This window comes from Sceloporus occidentalis, unplaced genomic scaffold (genome assembly GCF_023333645.1).
Source record: "Sceloporus occidentalis isolate IW3139 unplaced genomic scaffold, rSceOcc1.0.p SCAF_10, whole genome shotgun sequence".
NCBI lineage: Eukaryota > Metazoa > Chordata > Lepidosauria > Squamata > Phrynosomatidae > Sceloporus > Sceloporus occidentalis.
Window position 1 is genome coordinate 34,442,373 of NW_028316990.1, and position 27,623 is coordinate 34,469,995.

Below are 27,623 nucleotides of genomic sequence, written 5' to 3' on the forward strand. Positions count from 1 at the left end.
GGGTGACGTCACGGGCCGCTCTGTCTCCTGCTGAGCCTCCTTTGCTTTTGCAGCTCTTTTTTGCAACTTCGCTGGGAATGCATTTACATTTAATTTAATTTTTAAAAAATATTTGGGGGTCCTCTAACGTCCGGAAAAGGAGCCCAACCTCAGCAGCCGCTTGGAAAGAACAAGCTGCACTTTTGCAACCTTAGCCAAATTCCCCCAAAAATCCATTTTTTCCTTCCTTTTTCTTTGGAAAGGATTTTTTAAAAAGCCTTTTTCCTCCCTTTTGCACTTCTCTCTTTGCATGCAATTGCTTTAAGAGAGAAGGAAAAAAAATAGCAATTAAAAAGAGGAATTTTGCATTGACAACCAAGGCTCTAGTCCTTAAGAAAGATCAGAGCATGCAACCAGCCTTTGGAAAATAATTGCATTTTGGGTTTATTTTGCAGCCAGCTCGGCTCCTTTATTTTATTTCATTTTATTTTTGCAAGATATCCAGTTTCCCCCTCCCTTTTGAGGCGTGCCTTTTGCTGTTCTCTTGACTTCTGGGAAACCACCATGGACAGAAAACAAGGTAGAGAGAAATGTGTTGCAATGGGTGACAAGGGTTTTTCTTTGGTGGGGGGTTGGGGTGGTGGGACTGTTGCAATAAAAAAGAACCCCCAGATCTTTCCCTGCAAGTGCTGGAAAACTTGTTGCAATGGAAAGGTTTCCTGCAAACTGCAAAAAAATAAATAAATGTGCCATTGCTAAATTTTTATTTTTGCAAAAGGGATGCATGGTGCAATTGGAAGGAGAGTCGTGGGAAGGGGTTTGCATGCTTTTTTGGGGAGGGGGGAGGCTTAGGATCAGGCTAGGAGGAGGGTAGGGGTGCAAAAGGGTGCAAAATGGGTGCACAAAGTTCTCCAGGGCTGTCCTAAGTCGTGCATTTCTTTCCCTTTTCTCATGCATGCAAACATTTTTCCTCTTGCACAAGACGCCCCCGCATTGCGTTTGGGAAGACAAAAAGCCTTTTTGGACTTTTGCATGGAAGCTGCAATGTAAAAATATATGCTTTTTGCAGCCTGGCATTTGACAGGTAACACTTCTCAGGGGCAGCTGTTGTAGTTACACTTTTTTGTGCATGAGCCACTATGACTTGGGAGGGTTTTTATTTCCCCTCCCCCTTATTCTTTTATTGACCCCTGTTTTCCTTTCTGCCTCCCTCCTTTGCAACTTTTGCAAAAAGGTCACTTTGCAAGGAGAGAGTTTGCAAAGGGAGAGTTGCCAAGTTGTATATTTGGGGAAGCAAGGTTGTGGTATTTTGGGGGGGAGGCAAAATGAGGGCATTGCTTCCCCTTATAAAACTTCTGTCCCTCCCCAAATGAAATCTGCCTTCAGTCTCCACATTTCTACTATTGCACAGAGTGGGGATGCATCTACACTGCATAAATAATCCAGTTTGAGACCACTTTAATTGTCCTGGCTCAATGTTAAGGGAATTCTGGGTGTTGCTACCCACCAAAAACCTCTGTTCCTCCTCAAATGATAACTTCCTTCACTCTCCAAATTTGTAGCATTGCACAGAGTGGGCTGCATCTGCACTGCAGAAATAATCCAGTTTAAGACCACTTTAACTGTCTTGGATTAATGTTAAGGGAATTCAGGGCATTGCTTCTCAGCTATGACTTCTGTCCCTCCCAAATGAAATCTTCCTTTAGTCTTTAAATTTCTAGCATTGCACAGAGTGTGGCTGCATCTGCACTGCAGAAATAATCCAGTTTAAGACCACTTTAACTGTCTTGGATTAATGTTAAGGGAATTCAGGGCATTGCTTCTCAGCTATGACTTCTGTCCCTCCCAAATGAAATCTTCCTTTAGTCTTTAAATTTCTAGCATTGCACAGAGTGGGGCTGCATCCGCACTGCAGGAATAATCCAGTTTGACGCCGCTTTGACTGCCCTGGCTCAACGCCATGAGATTCTGGGTATTTTAGTTTTGGGGGACATTGCTCCTTCTTTGGGATACATAGTGTGTTGCCGTACCATAGCTCTCTGACAGGGAAGGCTAAGTCATAGCATTGATCTCTGGCAGGTAAAGTGGTACCACACTGGATTATTTCTGCCGTGCGGATGCAGCCCGGATTGCAGCTTTGCAACTTTTGCTGTTCGTGGTGTATGTTGGGAGGTTAATAACAGCTCATGTGCTCAGATTTTATGTGATCGGCCAAGCTGTGCAGTTTTTCCAGGACGTTCTCCCTCCAGATTTGTAAGACGAGACTTAATTTGCAGTGATTCTATTGATGCATAGTGGCTCGCTTTGTCTGCATCTGGAACATCGCCGGCGGTGCATTGCACGCATCTTGTAAGGTGTTATGTGTTGTCCATTTGTGCCAGGGTATGTGACCTCAATATGCAAAAAGGCTTGAAATGCTCACCCGCCAACCCACATCAAGGTGCCAAATTGAGGACTGTTTTGGTGCCGTGGCCTGCTTGTTAGATTTGTGCGCGAGTGCAGAATCTCTGGTATCCGAGGTGCAATTCCTAAGTATTAATGGAGTGTTTGCATAGACAGGTTTCTGGCTCTCAAGGCTGCATAAGGTCCAAATCCAGTTTGAGACTGCTTGAACTGCCCTGAGAACTGTAGTTTTGTGAGATGGTGAGCCTTCTCTGTTAGAGAGCTCTGGTAACACAATAAATTACAATTTCCCAGGATTCCCTAGCACTGAGCCAAGGGAGTTTAAAGGGTCTCAATGTGGATGTGTACTGGTGTCTTACACCAAAAGTTACTTGAGGGCTTTTAAAAAAGTTTGTGACTATTGATCCCTTATTTTAAAGCATCAATGCCTTAGCAAGAGTCTCAAAAATGTGACAAGTCTCACATGTGTGTGTGTGTGTGCCTTCAAGTCACTTGTTGACTTGCAGTGAATTTCATAGGATTTTCTTAGACTCCTGAGTGGTTTTGCCAGGTTCTTCCTCTGAAATGCAGCAAGTTGTGTTCCTTGACGGTCTACCCTTCGCATACTAACCAGGTTAGTTTCCAAGATCAGACAGAATCTTGTGCCTTTCCGACTTGTGGCGACCCTACGGCCTCTCTGGGTTGTTGGTGTTGTGTACCTACAAACCATTTCTGACTTATAAGGCGAACTTATTGTGAGGCCGATTTCTATTTGGCCATGAAACTCAGTTGGTGACCTTGGGCAAGTCACACACTCTCAGCCTCAGGAGATGGCATTGGCAAACGACCTGTGAACAAATCTTGCCAAGAAAACCCCGTGATAGTTTCACCTTAGGTTCACCATGAGTCTGAAATGACTTGAAGGTGCACAACACACACACAAGCGAGGATGCTCAGTGGTCATAGCATGCCGACTGTGGTGTAGGGAAGTGAGCACAAGTCGGAACGGGGATAGAGCAGAAGATTTGGACTTCCTTCTGGTTTCACATTGCAGCATTTTATTGCAGTTCCCCATTTGTAGTACCATGGTTGTTGTTCATCCCATCCTGTTTCTTCCAGGATTGACAGCAGGGGTGCGAATCATGCTGCTTCTGATCCCTCCTCTTACTAGCAATGAAAGACAGATAGTAAAATTTCTAAGTACATTGCCAATATTAGCAACACACACCCCTTGTCTCTTCTGGCCTTCTGGCTTTGGGGTCTTCAGTAAAAAAACGTCCAGATAGGAATAAAACTTCAAAAACAAAGAGTGTTTAGGAGCTACGTATAATGTTCTGGAACAAGTGCCCTGAAGGTTGGGAGCGATCCACAGGCGTGCTTTCTGAAAAGCTAACAACAATAAAACATCTAGGAATTTGGAAAAACTTCACTGAACAGTTGATGGCTAAAGATCTAGGGCTAGCTGTGAAAAACTTACTTTCCGAGTTCTTGGAATTGGAACAAACGTTCTATCTATTGCACTGAAGGCTATTGCAAGAAATTTAAGGATGGCTCCTGTAGATTGCAAAAAAAGTAGTATATATTATACATCATCCCCCAAAAAAGGGTGATGGCATGAAATTGCACATGTTAAATCTGATATGTAAACCAAATTATAGTGGACCCTTGGTATCTGGTGGGATTTGGTTTCAGGACCCCAGAGGATACCAAAATCCATGGATGCTCCAGTCCTATTATATACAATGAGAGAGTAAACTGGTGCCCTTTACATAAAATGGCCAAATCAAGGTTGGCTTTTTGGATTTTTTTTTGGGGGGGGGGGATATTTTCAAGCTGCAGATGATTGAATCCATGGATGCAGAATCTTTGGATATGGAGGACTTTACCTGAGCAGGTGACCCATGTGTCCATTGGGTCTGCTGTCCAAATGCTATAACTATAACTTCAGAGTCCCTGGTTTCTCTTCTTCTGATTCACAGAATCACCGACCTATAGAGTAAGAAGGAACCCTAGGCGTCATCTAATCCAGCCCTGTGTGAATATAGGAATTGAAAACTAAAGAATTCCAAAAAGATAGCCAACCAGTCTCTATTAAATAACTTCCAAAGAAGAGAGAGTCCATCCCTTTATAAGATAGTCCATTCCGCTGCTAAAAGCATTTGCTGTCTGGAGGTTCTTCCTGAAAGTTAATCAAAATCTCCTTTTCCAGACCTTTTTATTTAAAGCAAATGATCAGCCTTTCAAAGAAAGAAGACCATTCAGAAGAGGACGATCCCCTTGCAATCCCTCATATGGAGAACTACTGTCCATTGAAAAGGACAGGTTGTCACCCTCAATAAAGTGAGTGCAAGTCGCGGTCACCGAAATCTTGAACGTTCAGGATGCATTTATAGTAGTCTTGCAACTTGGAAATCCAAGCTGTGGGTTAGAGAAATTGGAGGCATGTTTGAGAGCAAAAGGGAAAAGGTAGTATGTAGGAAGAGAGAAGACAAAATAATTGCTACACAACAAAAAAAGATGGTCATTTTCCAAAAGTTGGCCCTCCGTATCCACAGATTCAACAATCCACGGTTTGAATATATATATATATTCCAAAAAACAAACCTTGATTTTACCACTTTATATAAGGGACACAGTCTTCCCATACCATTGCATTTAATAGGAATTGAATGTCCATGATTTTTGGTATCCATGAGGGGTCTTGGACCCAAACCCCAGTGAATATCAGGGGCCCACTGTATTTCCCATCTCTATGTATGGTTGTGACAACTGGACAGTGAAAGAAGCTGATAGGAAGGAAATCCATTCATTTGAGATGTAGTGCCGGAGAAGAGTTCAGTGAATATTGTGGATTGCTAAGAAAGATCAATAAATGGGTCCAAATCGAGCCTGAACTCAGCCCAGAAGCAAAGATGACGAAACTGAGATTGTCATGCTATATCATGGGAAGAAGACTCCCTAGAAAAGACAATATGTAGAGACTTATCGTAGCACTTTTGAGACTAACTAAAGGAAAGAAGTTGGCAGCATGAGCTTTCGTAGACATCAGTCAGCTAATGCTTGGTAAAGAGGAGTGCAATAGGACAGGAGGAAAGCATGCACACCAGATGGGTGGATTCGGTAAAGGAAGCCACGGCCCTAAGTCTGCAAGGTCTGAACAGGGCACTTGAGGATCGGGTGACTTAAGGTCTCTCATTCATAAGGTCGCCTTAAGTTGAAGTCGACTTGAAGACAGTTAAGAAGAACAAAACGGTCTGGAACTGTCCCTTGTATATATGTATATGTATATTCAGGTATTTGTGCGTGTATATATGTGTTTGTGTGTCTATTTATGTATATGCATGTGTATACACATATATACAGTCAGCCCTCCTTATCCATGGATTTTTAACCCATGGATTCAAGCATCCATGACTTGAAAATATTCCCCTGAAAAAGTATAAATTCCAAATAACCTTGATTTTGGCATTTTATGTAAGGGACACCATTTTGCTATGCCATTATATTTAATGGGACTTGAGCATCCATGAATTTCGTTATCCATGGTGGATCCTACAATCAAACCCCAGTGGTTACCAAGGGCCCACTGTGTGTTTGTATACACTCACACACACACAAACACATCTTTCTGTCTATCAATCCATCCATTCACATATATATATGTGGGCCAGAAAACCCACATTTAATATTCTTAAAACACTGTTTTTCCCTCCCCCAAATCAAAAAATGGGCTATGATTGCATTTTTTGGTAGCCCATGCCATGCCCAGGGCATCACAGGGTGCCAAGGATTAGCTCCTTGATCTGCCACCCTTGCCCAACCTTCCTATAGATTCCAAAGTGAGGAACCTCCTTGAGACTCAATTTCAGAGAGATTCTGGGAGATGGAGCACAATCCAGGTCCATCTTCTCCATTTCTATGATTTAAGATTCTTAGTGTCAGCATTCAAAGGAAAGGGATTTTCGGCCTTTTGGAATGTGGAAGTCCATTTGTAAAGCTGGGAAAACCCCTTGGGCTGCAGTGACCTAAATGATGATGTCATAAAGAAGGGGGTGGAGCTATCTGGGGAAACCCCTAAGACTGGAGGAGAACCCTAGGAGAGCCAGATTCGATCCCAGGACCTGAAGTTTCCTACGTCTTCTGTGGAAAAATGGCTCTTTTTCTTTTCTTTTGGTGCCACCATTGATAAGAGATCTGATATATCCGTAGGTGCTCGAGTCCCATTAAATACAATTACATGGTGAAATGGATATATAAAATGGCTAAAACAAGGTTTCCTTTCGGAATTAATATTATATTTGAATATTTTCAGTTCATGGGATGGTTGAACCCATGGATAAAAAAAAATCTATGGATGGAGAGACTGTATTAGCATCCTTCACAAATGGAGGGGGTGAAATCACTTTGTTACTTCCCAACATAAAATGTATTCTGTGCATATTGTGAAACTGTTGCACGTTTTTGCTTGGCACAGAATAGTCACGTTTAGTGTATTAAAGATACATCGCAAGAGTTTTGAGAGCAAGAACTCTAAAGAGAGTCCCAAAAGGCAGCCGTGTTTGGTCAGTATTCCTAATAACTTATTTCTGTCCATTTCATTTTCCATAAGGAGCAGGTCTTTTGTAAAGCTAATGCTTTTTTCCTACTTACGGTCAAGCCCCTCTCATAGCTCATAACAAGACATCAATGCTGGGAATGTATGAAAGCCAGCGTTGCGCATTAGTTTGAATATTGGATTAGGAATATTGGATGATCGATTCAGAATGCTCTATATCAGTGATGGCGAACCTGAGTGCCCAAACTGCAGCCCAAAACTCACTTATTTATTGCAAAGTGCCATGTCCCTCTGGCTTTCTAGTAACAAACTCTGGCAAGCTGTGCTGGGGTGATGGCACATGTGCCCACAGAGAGAGCTCTGAGTGCCACCTCTGGTACGCGTGCCATAGGTTCGCCATCACTACTCTATATCATTAAAAGGGAGGCGGCTCCATTTTAACCCGAAAGGTGGCATGCGTGAATAACACAAGGGTTAAAATGGCTCAGATTTGCAAACCCAAAACGTAATGGGAACAACAAACCCGATAGGCATCAGCATGGCCATCCGCATCTCCTCGGGACAAAAAAAATGAGTGTGAATGCGCCCCTGGTAAACATTACAAAGGATCTATGTGGCATGTTTAAGAGCTAGGGAGGTATTTAAACACAGTTTCGATGGCCTCCTGTCAATGGCTGTGCTCTTGCTTTGCATCTGGGACCATCAGGATTTGACTATATAGCCTTTGGGGGGACCCTTCCAAGCCTAACGTTTTGGGATGTTGGAGACAGATGGTGGAAGAAGCCTCCAGCTTCATGAGAAAAGAGAAGGCCATGATTGCTTCATATCTCCCATAGCATTTTTGCAAAAAAGAGCATCTCATGAATGTCCGATTCCTGGAAAGGGGGGAATTTTGGACCTGGCATCTTTTCCTCCCTCCTCCTTTTGTTCTTTGTCATCCTCCGCTGTCTCACCCAAGCATTTGGAGAAGCGGTCAGCTGAGTGCACAACGCCTTCTGTTATTTATAACTTTCTTTCACCCTGTGAGTGTGTGTGTATGTCTGCATGGTGTGTTACTATGTGTGCGGTAGTGAGGAGAGGTGTGCATGAGCAGGGGAAAGGTTGGAGCCCTGGGAAAGCAACCTGAAACTGTAGCCTGGCAATGCCAAGAGGCCTCCAAAGGAAAAAAAAAAGGTGGAATTTCCAGCAGAGCTTGTTGGGTTAGGAGCAGGTCGCCAAATGTGCATATTTTCATGCATGCTCCTGGCTTGAGGTGTTCAGGTCAGGATAGGAGGGTGGAGACTCGCAATGCAACCTGAGATTACAACCCATCCTTGTGTTGCAATAGTACTGGGGGAAAGCATTTAACCAGTTACTTCAGGATGGAGTTCAGCCGGCCTCCGTATCCACGGATTCAAGTATCCACGGCTTTAAGTATCCACGGCTTTCAAATATTAAAAAATTCATGTATTTATTTCAAAGGGGTTCAAAGCAGGTTACAAGAATTTAAAAAGACAGAATTAAAACATCAGTTACAAAAGTTTTTAAAAAGTTATTTATTTATTTATTTACTTACTTACTTTATATGCCATCTTTCTCCCAGGTTGGGACCCAAGGTGGCTTCCGTAACAACAAATGAAAAACGTTAGCCAAAAGTTGTGCAATCAGTTTAAAAACACCACATTAAAACACTATAAAATTGATTAAAAATCATACAAAAATTAAAACAGATAAAACATACTTCTGTAATTTAAAAAAAATGTCCATGCTTAAGCATTAAAAGCTTGCTTAAATAAAAAAATGTTTTGCTTGCGGTCCCCAAGCTGCAATCCTGGGAAAGGTTGCATCCGATGCACTTTCCACCCTGAAGAATGATGATTTGAACCTAAGCATCAGCGCTCTGTAAAGTTAGGCATTGCTTGAAACTGTGGCTGCATCTACACTGCAGAATTGATGCAGTTTGACACTGCTTTAACTGTCGTGGCTCAGTGCTGGGGAATTTGGGATTTGTAGTTTCGTGAGCCATTATCACCTAAAACCTGTGGCTGTCCACACGTTTCTAGACCTCAGTGATCTGCTGCCATGCTTGTGGGTGATGCTTCCCGAAATCTCAGAACCCCCCCCCCCTTTCTCCTTTTGTGATATTCTAAATTCGGAAGCCGTTCCTGAGATCAGAGGCCCCTAATATATGTTAATAAATGCAAATATCTTTCTGAAAAAGGGCGTCTAGTCGAAAGACAGCCTAGGGCCTTTGAAAGGCTGAAACACTCTTAGCTTTGAAAAGATTTATAGGACAAGTTACTAGACAGACCAGCCCTGCTTTTAGTCACCACAGAGTGACTAAGGGGCTACTCATGCCATCCTTCTCCGTCTGCGGCAAACCCATGCCAGTTTCTAGCTGGGCCAGGTATTATCATTTGTCCAAGTAAATGCAAACATACATTTAGGTATAACTCTCCTTGGCTTCTGTACTTGGTATTGAGAAGAAACTGGGAGACATCATCTTCTACCCCTATTTAAAATAAATCCAGAAAAATTTATCCGGAAAGCAAGTGTCCTTTGCTTCTTGTGTAATTAATAGTTGTAATGCCAGTCTAATAGAACAGTTTGGCTGCTTGTTAACAGTACTAATATATGAAGTCTTCCCCGCTATATGTTGTTGGCATGAATATAGCAGCACCCACTTGGATTTGAGTGGCGAGACACCATGGAATAGTGGTTTGAATATGGGACTATGACTCTAGAGACCAGGGTTCAAATCCCCACTGGACTCTGAAACCCACTGGATGACCTTGGGCAAGTCACACTCTCTCAGCCTTAGGGAAGGCAATGGCCATCCTTCTCTGAACAAATCTTGCCAAGAAGACTCCATGGGCCTTATGGCTGCCATAGGTTAGCAATGACTTGAAAGCACACAATGAAAAGATGTGAATGAATGCACAAGAATGATTGTTTCCTAATTCTGTAGAGTGTCTTACATACAAATCTTCATGCGCTGTTATACCTTGCCCAGAAAGTAATGGGCAGCCAGTGGGGTGATTTTAATATTGGTGTGATATAATCACTTTTTTGCTGTATTTTGTATTGATTGAAATTTCTGAACTTGGAATAGAGGTAGCCGAAAAACATAGTACATTGCAAATGTCCAGCCTTGAGGTTACCAGTGCTACCATCTTGAGGTCCTCCATCTCTAAGTAAGGATGCAGCAGAGTTTGAATGGGGAGGGGTCCTATTTTGGCATCAGTACTCCCAGAATCCCCTGCCAGCCTCACTTTGGTCTTTTTCTGGACCAATGTAACTCCTGATCCTGAAAAAGATGGATAATGGGCTGCCTTCAAAATCATCTCAGACACATGTGTTCTAATGGTTGCGCTTTGCCATGGCATGTGGGTTCAATACACGATCTGAACCGCTGGGTCTGCTACTTTAGTGGTTTCTTTTGCTTTCCATTGAGGAAGATACAGTATTTGAAGAAAACAAAGAGCATCTTGAATGCTGTTGCTGTACATGGCCAGCCCCCTCCCTTGTCACTCCAGATCTGGCTTGAGAAGTACATGTAGACCGTCATGTGTTTTGGAACATTTTGTTCCTGTAAACCTGTCTGGAGAACTAGGAGGCCCCTGGCGGTTGACAGCTTCTCTCCTTCCCTTCATGATAAAAAGAGAAATCCCAAAGGCTGCCCCCTTCTCTCTCCTTCTGAACAGAAAAGACCTTAATAAATGGCCATTGTCTGTTGTCTGCTTTTCAGGCTGATGTAATTTGCACTGTTTGGAGACAGCTTTGGCTAATCTCTCTTTCGGGTTAACTCTTAGCAGGGACTTTCTTGAGACAAGTGGAAGACTTGGCCCTGCTCTTTTGTGCCCTAAACTGCTTAGCAAATCTGGTTTTATAGATATTATGCTAAACCATGGTTTGACAAGGCAAACCATGGTTTGTTGTGATGTCTCAGCTGTGGCGGAACTTGCAAAACTGACCAATTTTGTTAAAGGCAATGATATCAATGAATTCTTGAGAAACCTTTTATGCACTATGTGAAAAACTTGAAAAGTTATATTCAATATATATTCAATATATAAGGATTATTTACTTATCTTTTGGATTTTTTAAATTGTTTCCTTTGTAGAAGGGATAGGATGTGATATTTAGAGGAGTGATAAGATGATAGATACATTCAACAGCAATTTATACTACTTGGAAACACAATAATTTCATGTTTATATAAATTATATCTTTAGTATAGTTGGTGAGTAAGTGAGGTTGTAGTATTGTAGGGTTTTTTGAGGTTTTGCTTACATTTGTGCTTGTTTCGTTTAGGTTTGGTTTTTCTTTTGTTTCTCTGTTGTTGTTTTGTATGTTCACTAATATTGTAATTATTAAATAAGTGTTTTCTTAATGTGCCAATAAAAATTATTATCAAACAAACCATGGTTTGACAAGCCAAGCCATGGTTTGTTGTGATGTCTCGGCTGGCAGCATCTGACATAGTTTGCACAGGACCAGGCAAGTTGAAATTGCCTTCTGCAAATCATCATTGGGGCAAACCTTGTCATTTAGTTCTTGGATTTGAACGGAGGAGAGTCAACAGTGATTTAGGGGTCTGAGTGTTGGACTAGGACTCTGGAGACCAGGGTTCGAATCCCTGCTTGGCAACGAAAATCCCCTGGGCAAATCAGACTCTCTTAGCCTAAGAGGGAAGCAACCAACCAATCAACCAACCAGCTCTGGTTTTGACCAGTGCTAGACTAGCATTTTGTAGCGGGGACATTTTTTAGCCAGATGCGGGTCCTGATGCAAGAAGCGGAGAGAATTCAACAGATTCTCCAAAGGTTAAGCCACTAATCGTATTTACAGCAAAGGTTGGAAAAGGTATATTTTTGGAGTCCACTTCTCAAAATCTGCCAAGCTGCCCAAGAATCTCCCAGTGGGAGTTTCAAAGAGGTAAAGGTGCAATCCAAAAAACAGATCACTTTTGAAATCTCTGGTTTGTGCTGTATGAATGAGAGCAACCGGGTTATGCTTTGCAATGTAAGACCGCTTGGCCATCTGAATACTCCTTTTCAAAAAAAGAAATACCAGATTCCTTCTTGGAACAATAAAACTACTATGCCACTGCCATCCAGCCCAGGAACTAGTAGAAATGTCAAACGCACTGAAAAAGGCTATCAAACGCTGCTAATTTTCAAACACGACTGTGTTAGATTTCCAAACTTCCACATTAAAAATACTTATTTTTAGATTTTTTTAGTAATCTTCGCAGAAGAAAACATATGAATATATGTGTGTGTGTGTGTAAATTGAGATATTGTATATATCTAGTAGTATATGCCTTCTCTTTCTCCACTTCTTTATTATACAACATGGAATTAATTTCTCTGCATAGAAGATACTGAAAATACATCCATACTGCACAGTTATAGCAGTTTAATACCACTTTAACGGCTCCACTGCCCAGATTTGTTGGATTTGTAATTTGGTGGATATTTCCATGCAACCCCTTGAACTACAGCAGAATGGTTCTCAGGCAGAAGATTCTAAGTACCTCGCAAAACTATGAATCCCAGCATTTCATAGACTGGAGCTGTGTAAGTTAAAATGGCATTGAAGTTCCATAACACTGCAGGATTGGGATACTGGGATTTGATGCTAGGGTTTCCTCCTGTGGAGTCTTGGGATTTGTAGCCTCTTGATAGAGAGCTCTAGTGCTGAAATGTGGATGACTGGTCTTGCAGAGAATCTTAGTCCATCATTGAGCTGTAAGATGGAGCCATGGCAACTAGTGGGGTATCAAACTGCTATAACAGTGCAGCCTGGATGCACATCAGGTAACTAAACGAATAGCACAGAAGTTTGGAAATATAATAAAGTAATGTAACGGGTCCAAATGGAATCACTTTATTAGCAAGAGTGCTGTTTTCTGACTGCTGCTTAAAGTCCCTTTTTAAGACTTTAAAGTCATTTTGACAAGTCTTTTCCAAATGTTTATGGCATTTCCCTATTATTCCTTAGGGTTGTTTTTTTCCTGCACAAAAAGGTAACAGATAAACAGTGCAAATATTTTTATAGGTAATGCATGACAATGCTTTACTTGGTAAATGCCCAAATGACTAACAGGAGTGGGATAATAGGACAAAGTAACTTTCTAGGCACAGGAACAGCCTCAGCGTTCCAGTTGGATGGGCATCCTGCATCTGGATCACTGGAACAATTCTACAAATATCAACCATTGCTAGTTAGGTATTGCCCTTCCGGTTAAAGCCAGTCTCAGGAAACTCAGTGATCTAACCCAGTGTAACACCCTGTTTGCAGATGACGGTGCTGTGGCCATGTCCTGAATGAAAGGCTTGTGCAGAATGGTGAAAAATAGCCAGTATTATCCCAAAATTGTCTCCATGGCTTTCTGGAAAATTTTGAGATGCTAGATATGGAGTGCCCTCTTCTGGTCCAAAATGTTAGAAGCCCAGGGCTGGTTCATACTCAGGTCACTTGTAGCATGTGAGTTTGTGCCAATGAGTTGTCAATCGACTTACAGCCACCTTATGAATTTCATAGGGTTTCCTTAGGCAAAGGAGTACTCACAGGCTGCATCCACACTGCAGAAATAATCTGGTTTAACACCACTTGAACAGCCGTGGGTCAATACTGTGAAATTCTGGGAATTAGACTGTTAAAGTGGGGTCAACCCAGATGATTTCTGCAGTGTGCATACAGCCTCAGAGGTAGTTTGCTACCACCTTCATCCGAAATACAATGCACATCACCTGGGTTTCTTTGGCAGTCCCCCTTCCAAGTACTAACCAGACCTGATACTGCTTAGCTTCCAAGATGAGATGGGATTTTCAGGGTATATAAGCTACTCAGGTCACTGGCAGGAACTTAAACAAAATTCAATTTGGCTATTATTTTCTGGCCATGGCATTTTTGCCAGCCATTCGCAGACAGGCTCATTCATAAAACAGCAGTAGTATAAATTTATGCCAATGATTATGCTTCATTGTCCCACCTATAGACTGAATTGCACTGCTGTACAGTAGATGGCACGGCTCACATCATGTTTATGTTTCCATTGTGCAACCGGCAGTGGGCATTCCATGTGCAATTGTTACTGTTCTGTGCCTTCTAGCCAACTCTGATTTATGACAGCCCTTTGCTAGGACTTATATTTTGGCCAGATCTGTTGAGAGGAGGTTTGCCCTTGTCTTCCTCCAAGGCCAAGAGAGTGTGACTTGTCCAAGGTCAGAAAGTTTCCATGGCTGGGTGAGCAGAACCCTATCATCCTGGAGTCCTGGTTCTCTTCCAACTACAAATCCTTACACTGTTGTTTCCTTCCCTTGTCTTTTCCAATGATTCATGCCTTTTTAGTATGTGGCCTAAGTTGGGACAGCCTCAATTTGATAATCTTGGCTTCCATGGAGAGTTCAGGCTTGATCTGCTCAAGGACCCATTTCTTTGTCTTTTTGACTGTTCATGGTATTCTCAGCACTCTTCTCCAGCATCGTGTCTCAAATGAGTTGATTTTCTTCTTAACCCCTTTCTTCACGGTCCAGCTCTCATATCTGTATGTGGTGATGGGGAATTTGATAACTTGGACGATCTTCACTTTGGTGTTCAGCGTTATATACACTCTGCTGGCGCTCAAAGTGAAGATCTGTGACTTTTGGATTGTCTTGTTAATCTTTTGTGTCTCCCTTTTTCTCTTCTGAATCCTAAAGGATCCTTGGAAAAGCGCAAAGGAGGTAAGGGATCAGCTTTCTTTCTTTCTTTTAAATGTTCCATCTTCTTTCTACCTGTCTTCTTCTCCCCTGTCTCTTCCAAGTCCTCCAGCTTTGGGAGATGCTCCCATAGAAAGAGAGAATGTAGTGCAGTAGGTAGCTTGGTGATCAGGAACTTGGAAAAGCTGTGTTCTGAGTTTCATGTTTAGACTTGGGTCCCATCAAGATGCACATATTCCAAAATCTGAAAAACTCCAAAATCCAAAACTGTTCGGGTCCCAAGCATTTCAGATAAAGGCAACTCAACCTATATAGAGTTGTGCCTCAGATTCATTACGTTTTGTGAATGTTTTTTATCCCTCTTTCCTCCAAAGACCACAAATCAGTCTCCGCTGTTTTCCTTCTCCTCTCCCATTTTGTCACCACAACAGCCCTGTGTGGGAGCAATTGCAAGATAGTTGTGGTCACGAAATGGCCTGTACAGTTTAATCCCAGTATGCTTTCCATGATACCTTCCCCATGTACCTTTAAAAACAGTATCATGTTTTTTCTTTTCTCTCTCAAGGGCCCAAGAAGAGACGACCTCCCATCTTGAGAATGCCGTCAGCTAATAAGCAGCCATCCGTCCCCCCAACGTAAGATTGGCTTCATCTGTCTCTTGCAAAATCCTCAATGTATAATCTCTTTAATACAAGGTAGAGAGGCAGGTTGCATAGTCAGTGGTGAGGAGTCATGGGAGTTGTAGTCCAAAAATATCTAGTGGGTCACAGATAATCCACCCTTCGTGTAGTACTCAGTTAGACATTTCAAGAGTTTGACACAGCAAAAGGCAATTTCTTATTCCCGTAAACCTGCCTGCTGTTTACTATATGCTTCCTCTAGTACTGAATACCCATTTTGGTCCATGTCAGCATACAAAGCCCCAAACCAGAAACTGAACAGATCTTTTGCTTTGTTTCCTTTACAGACCTCCCAGGAACTTGGATTCCAGGACTTTTATTACTGTTGGTGAGAAAGTATGTTGTTGTTTTCTCCATTGCTATTTGACTTGTAGTGTTCTGTACCTTTTCTAAAACTTTTACCTAGCACATATAACAACAACAAAAAGCAGATTAACACTCCCTAACTAGCCCTGCAATCTTTATATGGGATCCTGTGTGTCCTACAGATGTTGTTGAACTATTGGTCCCATCTTCCCTTTTTATCCACCAGGCTGGTGTTGGTTGATGGGAATTGCAGTGCAACAACATCTTTTCCCCCTCTGCTTAAAATCCCTGCCTGTGTATGTACACTAGCCAGGTTTGGGCACATCTTCCCAGCTTTACAAACCATGGTTTATGAAGTTGGGAACAACCACTGGCTGAAGGATTCTGGGGGTTGTAGTCCAAAAAAAGTAACTCCCCTCCCCTTTCTCCTTTCTTTCTGTTGCTCCTTTTAAATTTTCCACCAGTCTTGTAGTGACCTGGCATGAGAAGGGAACGGGGAAACCTCGCACTCACAAATAGTGTCTAGAAATAGCTGTTGCCTCTTTGGTTCTCCTGTTACTCGCTGTCCCCTGGGCTAAGAATAGAGGTTTTCATTTTAGAAGTGGAGGAACTGTCTTCTACCACTGGATTCTTTTAGCTCAGTGTCCTCTCAAACCTGTGCTTCTCAATTGTTGGTCCTGCAGATGCTTTAGATTTTGGCTCCTAGCATCCCTGACCATTGACCAAGCTGGCTGGGGCATCTTTGGGTTAAAGTCCCAAATACCTGCAGGATGAAAGTTTGAGAGCCGCTGCTTGACACGACAGGCAGCTGCCTTCCAGGTTTACCTTTTCCCACTGGGCATCCCTGTCAAACCCCATCCCTTTTGTGGTTTTCCACAAAAGGACTACAAGTATGGCTTTTTGTAAAAAAAGTGAATATAGGAGTTCCAAGTTTCATATCCATTTTCACTTTGGTGTGCCTGCATATAAATAATTGCAGAAAGGCCCATTGTGCACGGCCCTAGCTAGTTCAAAGGGCAAAACCAAGAACAGAAATGTTCTTCAGTCTGGTGTCCTGCAGATGTTTCGAACTTCAGCCCCCATTGGCCACGCTTGCTTGGACTGCCACTCCCATCATCCCTAAACATCTGGAGAAGAAAGCTGGTGTGAATAGTACTGAAGTGGATGCAGTAGTCATCAAACTTGGAAGATTTGGGAAGTGCATCATGTGTGTTTTGGCTAGAGCCTTGGCTTGATTTTTTACTTTTGCCCAGAGGTTGGTGAAGTTACTTTTTTTGGGCAGCAGCTCCTAGAATCCCCTAGTCAGCATAGACAAAGGATTCTGCAAATTGTTAATTCCAAAGAGTAACTTTCCTAAGCTCTTGCTGGTATGGCACAATTTGTACAGTCATGAATTGAACAGCCCTCACAGTTTTACACTTGTCCATGGTAGAAACCATTGCATCGATACCAGCGAATGTGCTTCCTGGGGAATTTTGGGAGCAAGAATTGTCCCAAGTATTTTTTTTCTTAGCACTGGATAATCCTGGAGGAACACCTTTTGACCTCTTGCTCTGATTGATTCATATCCTCCTGTTCTGAAATGCTGTGAATGGAGCCCTTTTCAGTGATGCCATTGTGGGTTCAGAGCAGTTGACGGAGCAAGAAGATGGAGAGCAAGTGCCTTGCTATTCCCAGCATTGTAGGAGGTCAAAGCAGGGTCAGAACTGCATGCCGGGTTAATGGGACCGCTCCCTCCACCCTTTCCATTGAATTGGTCAGATCTAAAAGGGTCCTGAATGGATTGTCTTCATCTATATTGCCTGTTGCTCAGATACTGCCTTGACTCGGTGAAGGAATCTTTCAAGGGGGTTAGAGGCCCTCACCAGTCACCACTGCTTAATCCATATGCTGATTTGGATGCTAAAACCTTACCCATTTGTATTCATCTCTTAGCCAAAATGCCACACCAGTTCTCCACCCTCCTTGCTTTGGTAAACCTATTCTAGGCAGGGTAACCAGTCATCCTCCTTTTCTTCGACATGTCCTATATTTCGGCCTTCTCTCCAGGAAGAATTCCAAAATGTTCTTTATTTTGAGCATGGCTAAAAAGCCCATTGAGCAACACTATGCTTGCTTGTAAAGAGATCTAGGGACATTGTAATCATTGAGATTGGTTTGCACATTGTTTTGACACAAAGGTTGGGGTGGGGGTAAATACCTTTTTTAAAAAACTCCAACTCAACTAGGAGATGCTAGAACTTGGAATCCAAAAACAGCAATGTTGCGGGTTGTTTTGATGCAAAGGTTTTGGAGAAATCCCGTTCCTTTCCTTTCCTTTGTACTCCAGCTCACAGAATCCACAAAGAGATTCTAGACATTGGAATCCAAAAAAAGCCATTTTCCTGTGTTCTGGTTTTATATTGCCAAGTGAGCTTTGTGGGATGTGTGTGTGTCACGAATCCAAGTTTCCTACATATAGCCATTACTGGTTCTCACTTCCACTTGGTAGCTACCAGTGAGGCTTGTAGGTTGGGATTTTGCTTAAGAACATAAAAAAAGGCCATGCTGGATGCAACCAAAGGCCTATGTCGACCTATTCACTTAACGTTCTTCAGCTTGTTGGCATTTCATTTGTTGTTCTGGGTTTCTCTTTCTTTTTTGTTACCTGTCTCTGTCTCTCCTGAACAACAGAACTTCGAAGTGGAGGCAGATGACTTGGTGAGCATCGCTGAGCTGGGAAGAGGTGCTTACGGCGTGGTTGAGAAAGTATACCATGCGCAGAGTGACACTACCATGGCTGTGAAGGTAAGCGCTGCAGCCAAGGGAATTGGTCCTTCCTTCTGGAACATAACAATGCTCATTTATAGTTGCTATGCTATGTGTGTAACAGAAGGATTGCAAGGTAATGTCAACAAGAGAAGTCAGGTCTCTGTGTGAAGGAGATTCCAATCTAAATTTCTACAGCACATGAGGTAGGAAAGGGTAAGACCAAAGAGAAGAGAGGCTGGTGTAACAGGATGAATAAATATTCCCAGGACTTAGTTAGGTACCTAGGAAGGTCTGTGAAAGGTCTTTGGTCTCTTGTGTTTTGGGAAGCTTTAATTTTTAATGTTTGCTTTTTTGTTTTGTTCTCTCCAGAGAATCCGAGCCACTGTGAACACTCAAGAACAGAAGAGGCTACTAATGGACTTGGACATCTCCATGAGGACAGTCGATTGCTTTTACACGGTCACTTTCTATGGAGCCCTTTTCAGAGAGGTAAGAAGAGAGGTGCAGTGTTATGAGTGCTGGACTAGAACTCTGGAAGAGATCACAATCTTGCTCAGCCATAGAAACCCCTTGCGTGACCTTGGGCAAGTCACACTCTTTCGGCCTCAGAAAGGCATGGGCAAGTCCTGTCTGAACAAATCTTGCCCCGAAAGCCCTGTCATAGGGTCACCTTATGGTCTCCATAAATCAGAAACAATTTGAAAGTAGACAACAAGGAAAACAGAAGGAAATCTGGACAATTTGCTGATAGTTTGACAATGCCAGCCCAGCTGTTCAGCCATTCAGGGACAGATTTCAGGACAGTGTGCGATTGTGGATATTCTGCCCGCATACCATAAGCTCCTGCATAACTCAAGATACAGTTGGAAGTATTTTAATTCATTACAATTGCGAAATATTATCTCTCTCACTTTCTCTTCTTCCTGCCCTTGTTCTCAGGGTGATGTGTGGATCTGCATGGAGCTAATGGATACATCTCTGGATAAATTTTATAAGAAAGTCTTGGAGAAGAAGAAAACAATTCCTGAAGATATACTTGGGAAAATAGCAGTGTCTGTGAGTAGCACCTTTTGTTCTTGCTGCCTTCAGTCGTAGTGCTGAGCCATGGTCTAGCATTACTGAAAGATATTTAAGTTTTTCTTTGACTTGTGCACTTCCCTGTCTCAGTTGTTTTTCTGGTCTGGTCACGAGATCAGAAGTATCCACATTTATTTTCAGATTAACCACAGTTTAGCATCTCAGTTGAATCCTAACTTTTAGTTAATCTGAACTATGTATGGCTAGGTGAATACAAGCCAGCTGCCTAAACTATGGTGTGAAGTTGGCTTGTTTCCACTAACCATTGTGCTACCTAACCTCAACCACAATTAGGTCTGGAAAATGAAGAGTTTAGAAACTTCCATTAATAGTTACATGTGGCTGCATGTGAACCCAGAATAGATGGGAATCTTGATGTTTTTTGGATACACATTAAGATCCTAAATCAGTGTAAAGCAGGTTTATTGTCCTAGACTAGAGATGGGAATCTTTGTCCAGATATTTGGGACTTTCCTCTCCCAGAAGTCCCAGCCATCATGACCAACACTAAGGGATTGTGGGAGCAGTAATCAAAATTTCTGAAGGAACAAAGTGTCCCCCACTTGTGCACTACAACTAATTTATGTTCACTTTTCTCTCCAGATTGTTCGAGCACTTGAACATTTGCACAGTAAGCTATCAGTGATTCACCGAGGTAGGTATTATATGAAATGTTGCATTTTACACATTTTGTAAGAGTTGTTAGGAGACAACAAAGTCATAGCTCAGTATCAGAAGATTTGCCTTGCACTTATAAAGTCTCATGTTCAATCTGTGGAATCTTTAGCTAAAATACAGTATGTGATGTCAGGCATTTTCTAGGTCTTCCAGCGCAATTCTATATTCTCATAATTGTTTCTTTCTGCAGTAGCTCCATATCATGATAGTCTGATGTTTGAATCCCAGGTGGTGGCATGTCCAATTCCAGCTCTGGTTTTTGAACATCTGGCTGAAACAGCTCAGTAACTGGCCTGTTGTCTGTTCCCTCTTACAGATGTCAAGCCGTCCAATGTTCTTCTCAATAAACAAGGGCATGTCAAAATGTGTGACTTCGGGATCAGTGGTTACTTGGTGGATTCAGTAGCAAAGACTATGGATGCCGGCTGCAAACCTTACATGGCTGTGAGTTTTTATCTTCTTTCCATTTTGTCCAGTCTCCATTGTTTTGTGTTCCTATTTTCTTTTTGTATTAGAGGTCATTCTCTTTTATTTATTTGGCATGTGCTTTTGATTGGAATTCTAGGTTATTGGTGATGACATTCGTAGCTGTTGAACAGCTTGGGATTGCAATAGTCAGGGCAGTTTGTGTGTGTAAGAACATAAGTGGGTTGACTCGATAAGTGAAATCACAGCCCTGCATTTGCAAGACTTGGACAAGCTGCTCTGAGTCCCAGTTTTGGGGGAGAAAGTGGGATATGAATAAATGCAATAATAATAATGATAGGGGTGTTAATAACAGGGTCTCTTGGAGCTCTCTTATTCATAGTTGAAACCAACTTGATGGCATGTAGCAACACTACCACCACAATATAATATAATATAGAATGTTTTTCCCTGCCACTGAGTGGTGTAAATGGTTCCTCACCCACACAGCATTATTCTCTGGGGCAGCCTGTGTGTGTGTGTGTGTGTGTGTGTGTGTGTGTGTGTGTGTGTGTGAACAACCCAAGGGCACATCATGGTGCATGAGAATTAGAATGTGGTTCTCCCTGTTCATAATCCATCATGTACCTTGTGTTGTTGCTGTTGTGTGCCTTCTAGTCATTTCCAACCTATGGCGACTCTAAGGAGAACCTATCGCAGGGCTTTCTTGGCTTGATTTATTCAGAAAAGGTTTGCTTTTATCAGCATCTGCACTGCATGCATAATGCAGTTTGACACTGCTTTAACTGCTGCGGCTCAGTGGTAGAGAATTCTGGGATTTGTAATCTTGTGAGATATTTAGCCTTCTCTGGCAGAGAGCTATGGTGCCACAACAAACGGCAAATAGGGTGATTCTATAGGATGGAGCCATGACAGTTAAAGCGGTCTCAAACTGTGATATTTCTGCAGTGCAGAAATTACCTTCCTTTGAAGCTGAGAGAATGTGACTTGCTCAAGGTCCCCTGGGAGGGTCCATGACTAAGTGGGGATTTGAACCCAGGTCTCCAAAATCCTAGTACAATCTTCAGACCTCTACACCATGCTGTCTTCCATTGTGCCCTATACTTAATCTTTTTATTCCCCCATTTTTTTCCATTTGCAGCCAGAAAGGATAAACCCTGAGCTGAACCAAAAGGGATATAATGTGAAATCAGATGTCTGGAGCCTTGGGATTACCTTGGTGAGAAATCTATTTTAGCATCTTGTTTTCACAGAAAACAAAACTGCATAAGTTTGGGCCTTATTTCCTCACCAGCTGACAGTGTCTGTTGCTCAGAAAGAACACAAATTTTGCCACTGAGTTGGAATTTTGGGGCAAGGGCAGCAATGGGGAAAAGGCTGTGGCCTCTATGTCCTTCTGCAAGATCTCCAGAAAAATCTGGTTGCTCCTCTGGGAGAGCAAGATATTTCATGAGATGATCTTTTGGCCTCCTCCAGCCAGGCATCGCTTACCTTAGATTCTCTGTGATCCCTGCAGATCGAGATGGCCATTCTCCGTTTCCCCTATGAGTCGTGGGGCACCCCTTTCCAGCAGCTAAAGCAAGTGGTGGAAGAGCCTTCACCTCAACTCCCTGCTGACCGTTTCTCAAAGGACTTTGTGGACTTCACGGCCCAGTGGTGAGCACCTACCTGCCCCGCTGCTTCTTGCTTTCTAGAAACCTGCTCCCATGTCAGTCCTCCTTTGTGCTTTGAGAAAGTCCAGTTATTCTCTGCTAACTGCATGCCCTTTCCCTTCTCACACTATTCGTTTCCTAGCCCCAGCATTTTCTCTTCTGTGCTTTCACCATTGGGAAATAATGTGGCCCTTTCTCTGGCTTTGAAACAGTGCTGCTGCCTTTTTTGAAAGGAAATTGCAGGTGCATAGTAACCCAAAGCTTTAAGATCGGCAAAACCCAGTAAATCAAAATAACAGCATCTTAAGAAGAAAGGCAAAACGCAAGCAACAGAGACATGGGTCCAGTTCGGATCTGTTTTGGAATGCATGTAAACGTAGCTGGACAAGCTCTGTTTACATGCATTCCAAAACAGACCCAAAGCTGAGACTATTTATGTCATTATTTTATTTTTATGTCATTATTTTATTTTTACTTGGACAAAATTAAATAATGACATAAAGGTTGACCAAAAGAACCCACAGAATAACGGGGTTTCCCAGCTCCCCATGTTTCTTTTTAATATTGGCAATCCCAGTGTGATGGGAGTTCTCTGCTTTCCCCCCCTTTCTCTAGCTTGAGGAAGAATCCTGCCGAACGAATGAGCTACTTGGAACTCATGGTGAGTCTCTTATTCTTTCTCTCCCTTTGCCAGTATATATATATGTGGGCTTGGGGTGGGTGGGACACTAATGTCACAGTATATAGATAAAAGATGCTGCATTCTTGTAGGCAGTGTTTGTATTCTTTGAGATCAGGGTGATAGATAGATAAATGAATAGTGAATTTATAAGCAGAAACAGGATTATTTTTTAAACTATATCTCTCAGGGCATGGGAGTTGTCCAAAAACCATTGGTTCTTAGGATGTGGGTAGTCAGTAATGTATAAGTGCCTGAGGTTGAGGTCTAAGAAAATGGCCTTCTTCCTTCTCACAGTGCTATGTAATCCCTCCCCTATTTTTTTGCCAGCTTCCACACAGGTATGAATACTTTATCCCTCCCAAACTGAAGCTACCTTCTTTTCTTCCCTGCAGGCCCATCCTTTCTTCACTCTGCATGACACCAAAGAGACTGATGTGGTTTCCTTCGTCACAGAAATCCTTGGAGACGATTCTTAAAAATTTTGCAAGGCCCCTGCCATCATTGAACAAAAAGAACTGGCACAGCGTCGACCCGGTTTCTCCCTGCGAGGAGAGAAAGGGAGTAAGGACTTCTTAGCATTAACAGTGGTTTGCACAAAACAGAATGAATGTCTTCATCGCATCCTCCCTAAAACAGATTTTTTTTGTTTTCGACATCAGGTTGGACTCGTGCCATTGTTGTTACTTTCTTTTTTTAAAGGGAGACCTTTCTAAATTACACATTTCTACAGGGAGAAATCTAGCAGTCGCACACAGTCTTGCTGAAAGATTGGCTTTATGCGGTTAATTCTCCAACCTATCCCCTTTGATTGACATCTAATTCAGTTATATATTTTTTTGCCCCAAACATTTTTCCAGATGCTCAGGGATATGCCAAACCCACACCAAACTGCAGGTGTATAACACAGTATGCTCCTTTGCAGTTTAACCAACGTGCCTGGCAAAATCGAGGAGAAAAAAATCCTGCATGAAATTAGGTTGTCATTTCCTAAAAAAAAACAACACTCCTCCATGTTAAAATGCTCTGTATAGAAAACCAAGACAAGAAAGAAGATGCTAAATTAAAAACTCTGTTTCTTCTCTCCCCTTAAAAACTTTCTCCTCTCTTCTTCTGTCCTCCCTTCCTTACCAGAGAATCCTTTAATTCTCTCCCATGGTTTTATTGAACAAGTTGCTTCTCACAACCTCTGTCTAAATTTATTTCTGCTGTATTTTTGCTTTACAGCCCACCTGAAATAGATAGCTGCTTCTCAGCTATTCAGTTAGTACCAAATCTCAGCAGATTCAGCATGGATCTGGGCTTGAACCTTCCAGCAGTCATAACCCTGAAGAGTAATTCCGGCACTGCTGCCTCCCTTGGTTTATTTAAATACTATCTCCAATCACAAGGATGTGATGAAATTGCAGCTTGCATGCCTCCTCACCCCTTGCCAAAGGGCCCTTCCGGACTAAGCAGTCATAATGCTATGGTTCTGCTTTAATTGTCATGGCTGCATCCTAAAGAATCCTGGGATTTGTAGTTTGGTGAGGCACTGGGGCGTTCTGACTGAGGATTCGAAATACTTTCTCCCTAAACTGCGAATTCCAGGATTTCCCAAGATGGAACTATGACAGTTAAAGTGGAATGAGAGCATAATAATTGTGAAGTGTGAAAGGCCTAAAGACATGGAATTTGGAGGTGGACAGTATCTGTGTGTGTCATGTGTACAAGTGGAGATAGAGCTAGTTGGGTGAGAAAAAGATGCCATGCCCAATCTTTGCCAAAACTGGTTGGTTGAAAAATGGAACTAGTGCTACCGTTCCAAACACATGACACAGTCCTACAATGCAACCCAATCAAAGCTTCATTGTAGACATGCCCTGTCTTCTGTTGATCCATGTTGAGGGTATCAAATTCCATCGTCTTTTAAAAATCTGTGATGTGTTGTAATATTAATCTGAACATTGTCCATGAATGCACCTACCCAAAAAAAGCCCATCTGAAGCCTTCCTCACTTGTGCTATTTAATATGCTCCTATAAACCTGCCTCTCTCCAATCTTTGGTGTCTCATTGAATATTGTCTCTTCAGAGTGGCAGCAGCTGTCTTGGGTTTCAAACTGGGGTCACCCTGGGATCTACCTGGAGGTGCTGGGGATGGATCCTGATCCATTTTGCATGCAAACAGGTGCTATGCTTGAAAAGCAACAGAACTGGGAAATGTTTACTTCTTTGGACTACATCTCCCAGATTCCCCCAGCCAGCAAGGCTGGGGGATTTTTGGAATGATAGTCCAAAAAGTGTAACGCTACAAGTTCTGCTTACTTCTAACTGGTTGGCTGTATCCTTCCTAGAAATGATGCACAGAAGCATTTTAGGAACATGGGAATCTGCCTTATACTGAGTTAAGAACCTTGGTCCATCTAGACTGGTATTGTCAGCGCCGACTGGCAGCCGTTTCCTAAGATTTGGGGTAATGTTCTTTATAAGTGGTATTTTTTACTGGTCTCCCATTCACATACTAACCATCCTTGACTCTGCTTAGGTTTTGGAGTCAGATTAAATCAGGTGTAGTGGAGAAAAAGGTGGTGGTAGTAATCGAATGGATGAGATTCATTTTCTCCAGTCCCAGCCCCAAGGATCTGCAAGGACTCTAAAAATCTATTATTGAGAATGTACTCATCCCCCCCACCCCAAAAATCTGTTTCTTTAAAACAGGGGTAGGTTTATTTATAAATGAATAAACATGGAAGTTAGGGGTCATTTTCCACCAAGTCCCTTTCCTGTGGGCTGCATCCCCGACACCAAGCCCAATTCCTTCTGTTTTAGTTTTCATTCCCTCTAAAAATGTCAGTAAGAAGCAACATTGCATCTCTTTTGGGTGCCATTTTGAGAGGGACTGCAGAGGAAAATGCAAATGGTAGGTGTAGCAAGAGGGCATGCGGTGCATGTAGATGGGAGTATTTTGGTATGTTTTCATGCAATTGGAGGACTCTGCATGATCACACCCAAAATGTTAACATTTGAGGTGGGACTGGTTGGCGACCCATGTGGCCCATTGGCTTTAGAGTACCTGCCCTGCTTTGTATCTTTGATTTCTTTCCCTCTATCTTTTCTGGAAGAACAAAGGGAGACATCAGCTATGACTTTATACAGGGATCTCTTTTTCTCCCCCCATAGTTAATTTCCCTCCTTCCAATCCACCGATCCCAAAAGACTGGGCTGTTGATCGCTTATTCTAATTTTCTTTTCTTTCTAACATGTTTGTACATATAAATTATATTTTGAAAGTTTAGTTATTTGGAGGTAAGAACTTTGCAGAAATCATTTTGGAAGCACAGTTTTTAAGGGGGGAAATGTTTCGAGGCCTCGAGACCGTTTGGAGTGAATTGTGTGGGAGGATTATATATAATTGTGTGTGTGTGTGTGTGTACATATATAAAAGCTGCCTTTTAAAAAAAACCCATTTTTCCCTTAACAATGACCGATTTGTCTCACTTGTCTGGTGTTGCTGAGCACCTTTGGAAAGAGAGGTGATCTGTTTTTGTTCACTCCTTGTCTCCTGTTCAGATTTTCCTAAAAGGGACTCATCCTTTTTAAGTTTTGTAGCTCTTGGTCAGCCATCCCTGTGCATCTACTTTCCAGGAGCTCTGGACTGCAGTTCCCATGGACTGTAGTTCCCATCACCCTTTCCAGCTGGGGTGATGGGAGTTGTAGTTAGTCAGTGGCACATTGTCTTTTCAGTCCAGAGGTCGAGTGGTAGCCAAGATGCCAGTAGGACTCACCATCTCGCCTCGACTTGGTCTCTCTTGCAAGCCATTGAAGGCAGCGGTTTGAATGAAAGCTACCATAAAGCCTATTATATGAAGAAATCCTTTTGCCCACCTTTCACAAACCCTGTGTTTTCTGCTTTTTTTAAAAAAATCCCTTTGTCAAACCACAACAACAAACTCAAATCCATGGACTATTTTAAAAATGGCTCCATTTTTCCATCTGGTGGATCTCCCGACGTCTCTCCCAATTGTAACCCTGTGGCTTCTGAATTTGCAACCGTGGCTATGCACTTGTATAAGAATGATTTTTCTTGACTCTTTTTGAATGGTGTGGTTGTTTTTCTTCTCTGTCTGATCCTTTTCCTTGCATACTTTGGTGGGATTAAAAAAACACCTGCATGGGTATGGATTTCAAGCTTTTTTCCCCTGCCACCCCTCTCACTACTTCCCTTCCAATATAAAAAGAAAAAACTGGATTAGGAAGGTAAGAGACTCTGTTTAGAGAACCCAGCAAATGAATTTTCAGAGCAGCTACGTGAGCTGGGCTTCCAGAACAGAGATGGCCTTTCCACAATCTGGATTAATCATTATTTGGAGAAAGCAACTAACTAACTTTGTTATGCATACAGATTCCTTTGCGCTTTCCCCCCTTCTCACCCTCGCCTCCAAAGGAGCTGCGGTGGCAATGAAAGAAGAGCTTGGAAAAGTTACGTCCAGAAATCTCAAAGTTGAGTTTTCTGGGAGGTATAGTCCCAAACAAGTAACTTTTTTTGGAGCTCTGGCATCCAAGTGGGGAAGAGGGACTCCAGATGGTTTTATAATTTTGGGAGACTTGTTTGTATGTGTAACAACTAACTTTGTCGTTGGTTTTCAATAAAATAAACCCAAACCCAGTTTCTTTGGTGGGCTTTCTTGAAAATGTTTGGTGTTGATGGAAGTCTCCTAGAGAATGTGATTGACTTTCCAAGGAAGTGAGTATCATCATGTGGTTTCTGTGTCAAATCTCCCCCTGTAGCT

The 27,623-nt window shown here is 42.4% G+C and overlaps 2 protein-coding genes across 6 annotated transcripts in view; one reads left to right on the plus strand and one right to left on the minus strand.

The window, feature by feature from the left end:
- Positions 1 to 27,499, plus strand: LOC149306436 (dual specificity mitogen-activated protein kinase kinase 3). 3 transcript variants are annotated; one of them, XM_089540788.1, is made up of 13 exons: positions 1 to 559; positions 14,605 to 14,628; positions 15,170 to 15,239; positions 15,572 to 15,620; positions 18,264 to 18,377; positions 18,711 to 18,830; positions 19,281 to 19,397; positions 20,022 to 20,073; positions 20,413 to 20,540; positions 21,664 to 21,741; positions 22,039 to 22,178; positions 22,790 to 22,835; positions 23,249 to 27,499. In XM_089540788.1, exons 1-13 carry the CDS (start codon positions 544 to 546, stop codon positions 23,330 to 23,332), a joined length of 1,038 nt encoding a protein of 345 aa, XP_089396914.1. In that variant the 5' UTR covers positions 1 to 543; the 3' UTR covers positions 23,333 to 27,499. The 3 variants fall into 3 exon arrangements, with proteins under 3 accessions (XP_089396914.1, XP_089396915.1, XP_089396916.1); XM_089540790.1 differs by lacking the exon at positions 1 to 559 and adding an exon at positions 2,968 to 2,995; XM_089540789.1 differs by lacking the exon at positions 14,605 to 14,628.
- NATD1 (N-acetyltransferase domain containing 1) overlaps positions 1 to 27,623 on the minus strand; it is a 159,354-nt gene that overhangs the window by 51,599 nt on the left and 80,132 nt on the right. For all 3 annotated transcript variants that reach the window (XM_089540792.1, XM_089540793.1, XM_089540794.1), the window contains one exon: positions 23,230 to 23,398. The gene's annotated coding sequence lies outside the window, so the exon portion shown is untranslated. The remainder of the gene's footprint in view (positions 1 to 23,229; positions 23,399 to 27,623) is intronic.